This window comes from Lactuca sativa, chromosome 7, assembly GCF_002870075.4.
Source record: "Lactuca sativa cultivar Salinas chromosome 7, Lsat_Salinas_v11, whole genome shotgun sequence".
Classification (NCBI taxonomy): Eukaryota; Viridiplantae; Streptophyta; class Magnoliopsida; order Asterales; family Asteraceae; genus Lactuca; species Lactuca sativa.
Window position 1 is genome coordinate 177,637,133 of NC_056629.2, and position 5,554 is coordinate 177,642,686.

Sequence of the window (5,554 nt, forward strand, 5' to 3'; positions counted from 1 at the left end):
TGGTATTGCTTCCATGATTTTCTGGATGTTAATTGCATACATGAATGATGACTTATTAATACGTTTATCTTTGTTTTTATGGTGGATTAAACATAATTCATGTAGATACTAAAATTGGGGATGTTTTCGATTTATTTGTGTTATTTTGGTTAAATTTGATTTTGTGTGATGGTGATTGAGTTACACTAGATCAATTTGCTTGTCAATGTCAATAAATGTGGCATGTCACACACAATGTCGGAATATGCATTTCATAATCTAACATGTAAACGAGCACCTGATTTATGGCAATGGTCATCAACTCACCTAGGTTTCGAAGTCTTGACTCTTGAATCTTGTAGACTAAGGAGTTGTTTAATAACCCTCTTAATTATTCAACTAAGAGAGTACCTCTTAATCATTCAACAATCAAAGTGTTAGTTACAAGTTACAGACTCCTCTAAACATCTAAACAGTCAATGAATCAAAAGCCTTGAGAGTCTCTGAATGATTAAGCAATCTTACATTCTCTTAACTATTAAGAGGTTGGAACCATTTAGTTCAACATTCATTGTGGTTTACCAAATAGTATATAAAATGTTACCTTCCAAACTCTACACTTGCCAAATAAAAATACATGACAAGTACTCGTCACAAGCCATTCCAATCACCATATTTAGGTTGTTTGTATCATTTACAATCCATATTGATATCAACCTAATTTTGCTATCTTCTAGTAACATACGTTTTGACTTGTATATTACAATTGCCGGATAGTTGCCTCATATGTTTAGACATTCCAAATACCATTTTAGACATAATTCAAGCCTTTAACGAACCACCATTTAGTAACTTTGACATCATTTTTACCAGTTATAACATTTTACTTTCAAATTGGTAATTCACTTCAAAACTTGATATGATTACTAATTATGTCAAATTAGTTAATTTTTAGCAATTATTCACCTCAACACATTACATAAATTTTGACATAATTATGCATAATCTTCAAATATGTGATATCAATCCAATTTGCATAAAATAATATATTTAATTAATGCAAGGAGATTAATGGTGTTACATGAACAACAAATGTGAGTTTAATAAAAAAAAAATTAACATTTAAACCGGCTAGACCTACAATAGCTTATCAAAATAGTTTTTTATCGAACAAAAAATATGAATTTAATGGTAAACGATGTACAAATATAAGAAAGTAACTGAATGTGTACAAAATTGATAGTTCGTTACCTTATAAAGTCGATGTGCTAATAAACACTTTTTACCATTATACAACACCAGGGTCAAATTTTAACCAGTTTCTACAAGGATATACCAACACAAACTTGGTTCAAAATGTTATTTGCTAATTGCAAATTAAAAAAAAAAAATGATTACACACGACAATTTAAACCCTGAGGAATATTGCAAATGGTTGATATACCTGTTTTCAGTCTTGTTGAAGGTCTGATGAAATATCCAACTACTAAATAGCCATGTGTGTGTGTGTGTTCATATCTGGCCATTCATTTGAAAAACTTCGTGACACTATCAAACAAATTTAGAGCCTTGAGCTCACCCTTCTTCATATCCCTTAATTTTCTCCTCAATATCTACAAGTTACAGCAAATCACATCAAAAAAATAGCAATGATGTGCATGGGATGTAGTGAAGGGGCAAAAGTGTCCTTACGTATTGAGCACGAAAGAGAATTCTCTGTTCGCTATTGCACAAGTCTACAGCCAGCTGTTTAAGGAACACTTTTCGGTTGAGTTGCTTTGGAGATGTTATATCCAAATCCATTGATCCACTTGCCTGGAGGAATTTGGTGTACTTTGAAATGCTGGATTCACAGTTATCCAAGATAAATTGGAATGCTTGTTCCTCTAGTTCAGGATACCTGATTTCCTTATTGCTGCTGGATTTATTTGATGCTGCTGCAGCCATCTGAATATAATATTGCTTTAAATCTTTAATAAAAGATTAATAATATTAAATACTCAATGCAACTAAAAGACTGTTTATGTCTTACCTCTTCAAACTTTCCACTCATACTAGGGGGACTCACAGCTAAATACGCGTAGGCCATCAGCTCCAGTGGCCAACCAGTCACTTGTAAAGGAAAACACTGTGATCTGATACAAAATCACACATAGGAAATCAGAATTTTTCATACAAGTAAAAGACGTAATTGCCCTCGTCATAGAATAACCTAAAAACATCTTAGATGTGATGAACTCACGCTGACAAACCGTTCTTTTTCAGAGCTTCCAGTTTCTCTTGATAACATTTATCTGATTTTTTAAGGGACAATGGCAACTCAACTGAGTCACGTGGGTTTGTCCCTTGTCTTGGCACAAATCCATAAGAGAGCAGGAGTTCTCCATTAGATTTTCTGCCATATGAAATGAACACCTGCAGAAGGAAATTTGGAATTACAAAAAGGTTAATTTCCATGTGAGAGTTTCCATGAAGTATACTTAAAAGAGAGAATTTTGTAACATGATTACCTGCTCACCTGGCTGGTATGGACGATCAGTTGTGAATACAACTCCTTTTGTTGATTTATCATAATCCAAAAAGGTTTCCACCTGTCAACAACAAAAAACAAAATTCTAGTTATTGTCTGTTGCTATTAAGTTATCTTGAATCAAGTAAACGAGACATTGGTTTAATACATACATCACAGCTATGATTCAGCATATCTGCCCAAGGGACTAAGGCAACCCTTCCATCCAGTGAAGGTAACCTAACCTGTAACAGTAACAAACAAGATCCAGACCATTTAATATTAATAATAATCTAAAGATTAGTAATTACAATTTGTTATGTAACTCACCAATCTTGAAAAAAGAATACCGAATGACCATCTAAATGTTTCCATATTAAACACCTCTTCAGGAAATAAATTAGGATGCTTGGAAAAAATTCTATCTCTCAAGTCAATATATCTGCAAAAAAGATTAAAACAGGCATTACAATATATAAGATTTTTCAGGGGTAGAGATAATTGAATAAAGATAGAGAAAATGTCTGCATACGTTCCAGTTACATTGTTGATTCTTTCAATTGCTCGTTCTCTAATCTGTGATGCTTCCAAATACCTATCTAATTCAGCTCGTGTCCTGAAATAATACAAATATGCTGTAGGGGAAAATACTGAGCATGGATCCTTAAATTACTGAAGGAGACTGTGGAATAAGATCAAGAAAAGGTTACCAGTATAAAAGGGAGTAGGGCTGTCTTGGTAGGGCTGATATATAGTTGCTCCATCTAGACGATTTCATAAGACTTGCTTCACTAATTAGGTAAGTTGCAATCAATGGCCAATCTGGTACATCATATCTCTTCAAAACTTCCCCTGCTTCTGGAAAACTCCACTCCTGATTTCCAAAATTCAGTGTAAAAAGTTATGATCAAATCAGTTTTTAGGGTTTCTAGTTCCATGTATTAATAAACCTCAATGCCCTAACTGGACATGCTTTGAAGCTTTAAAATGTAACCTAATTAACTCTCCAAATGTGATGGTCAGTTGAATGAAGCTTTGAATCAAATCAAGTTTGAGCAACATAGATGCATCGTTCAGGTCTATGTATGTAATAATCAAATAAGAGATATCATACCGAATTGGCAGAGATGACGAGTGAGGGAGGTACAAATAGAATTTTCTCCCCCTTCCTGATGTTATTATTTGCAACAAGACCCCGCTCTCCAACATCAACCTTCCGTAGGTCCATTTTCTGAGGCGGCAAACCGGAATCCGTCAACCATTTCTGCAACGCAGACGCGTTCTCCAGTGAATCTATTTCGCAACCCCAAGGTATCGGCTGAGGAGCCGCGGTAGCCTTAGCTGTATCGCTGCCGCTGGTGGAGATCGTGCAGCGGATGATCGTTGGTGAGGTTTTTCGTTGAGTGATCGTCAGAGAGCAAGGCTTTCTGAGGGATAAACTTTGCGATAATGAAGGCATGAGTGTGGTCTGGAAGATCCTGGAAGCTTCCGCCATGGCCGGGGACGGAGGGTGGAGGAGAGGGAAAAACCTTATCTACTGAAGCTTGCTTTCGAGTAGAGTGGATACGAGTGCGTTGGTCGTTTTGACGGTTGTTGTAAGTTGTAACTCTTTGCCCGTTGGAAAATCTTATCCTACTTTTACCGCCCTATCTTTCGTTTTTTGCAATTTGATCACTAAATAGTTTAACTTTACCAATCTAACCTAATAGAAAGTTACAAAGTGAAAAATCTAAAATATTTTGAGCACATAATTTTATAGATAAAATTAATTTATCAATATGTTTTCTATAAAAGTAAAATTATTAATCTTACCAAATTTTGAAAAATTGAATATTTACAACAAAAGTGCAGGTAATCATGTAAAATTACAAATAAATAAATAAAATAAAATGACATCTCATATATTGGTATCAAAATTTACAACTATAATCATTTGATTTGTGGTAACTTGGTAAGAAATATTGCAGTCAGTAATTCATTAATTAATGTTCAAAATCTAACAATACTCAACTTATATAATTATGTAGGTTTTTCTGTAGAAACTCCAGAAAATAAGACATAGCCTCAAGTTTATAGCGAAGATTAATCGGTATATAAAAATGTATCCAAAAACCTTTGTTAGTACTTAGGGAAGTTCCCCTTTCCAAATACACAACCCTTATAAGTTTCTATCTTTTATTTATTAAGAGGATGTTTGGCAAAAAAAAAGTTTATTGTTTATTAGCTTGTAACTTATTAACTTTATTAGCTTATTAGCTTATAAATAAGTATGGGATAACTTATAAAAAAATGACTTATTAGAGGTTCCTTACTTGAAGTAACTATTTTTCATCCAATCATTTTTTTTAATTTATAATAATGTAACGTCTGCAAATCCGGGCTAGTCAAATTAGAGGCAATAGGGGTCGAAAATGACTTTTCGACAAAAGATTATTTAGAATAAATAATCTTAACCAAGTTTTAGAGTATGTCACAAGGTTTCCGTACATATAAAGAACGCCGAAATCCGAGTTATAACGAAGAAGTTATGACCCATCGAAGTTTCGCGACGGAACCGGCACGGCACCGGGAAGCGTAAATAGTGAATTTATGATAAAGCAAGATTTAGCCTTAGCGATCTAAACGAAAGTCGTAGAATATGTTAAACTAAGAACATCGATAAAAAGAACGCCCAAATCTGACTTCGTATGAAGAAGTTATGATTTTTCGAAGTTTCGGATTAGCAGTGTACAGCCTGAAATTCGAATAGTAGATCGAGTGATTTTAGCCGACACGACCTAAACGAGAATCGAAGGTCTCGTTAAAAGTAGCATAACGAGAAAAAGATGGGCGAAAACGGATGTCGGATGAAGAAGTTATGAGGATTTAACGGACCAATCCTGTCCCGGCCCGTTAATAATATAAAATTTAAAATCGAGCCAAAATTAGCCGACGGAGTCTAAACGAAAGTTGTAGAGTACGTTCCCACCTTCGCGTGGATATAAAGAACGTCGAAAACGGAGCTCGTATGCGAAAGTTACGAATTTTTAAAGTTTATACTCGATTTTGCGAGATCTGATACGAATT

At 34.4% G+C, this 5,554-nt stretch overlaps 1 protein-coding gene across 2 annotated transcripts; it reads right to left on the reverse strand.

Moving 5' to 3' along the window:
* Positions 1-1,245: 1,245 nt before the first annotated feature.
* Positions 1,246-4,072, reverse strand: LOC111900491 (ribulose-1,5 bisphosphate carboxylase/oxygenase large subunit N-methyltransferase, chloroplastic). 2 transcript variants are annotated; one of them, XR_002853228.3, is made up of 11 exons: positions 3,603-4,072; positions 3,199-3,362; positions 3,021-3,104; positions 2,819-2,930; positions 2,662-2,733; positions 2,490-2,570; positions 2,222-2,394; positions 2,012-2,114; positions 1,672-1,926; positions 1,424-1,592; positions 1,246-1,301 (listed from the first exon to the last, which is right to left on the reverse strand). XR_002853228.3 is itself a non-coding variant. In XM_023896374.2 (10 exons), the coding sequence occupies exons 1-10, from the start codon at positions 3,981-3,983 to the stop codon at positions 1,506-1,508; spliced, it is 1,512 nt and encodes a 503-aa protein (XP_023752142.1). In that variant the 5' UTR covers positions 3,984-4,072; the 3' UTR covers positions 1,246-1,505. The 2 variants fall into 2 exon arrangements, 1 of the variants encoding a protein (XP_023752142.1); XM_023896374.2 differs by having other exon boundaries at positions 1,246-1,592.
* Between the last annotated feature and the right edge of the window lie 1,482 nt (positions 4,073-5,554).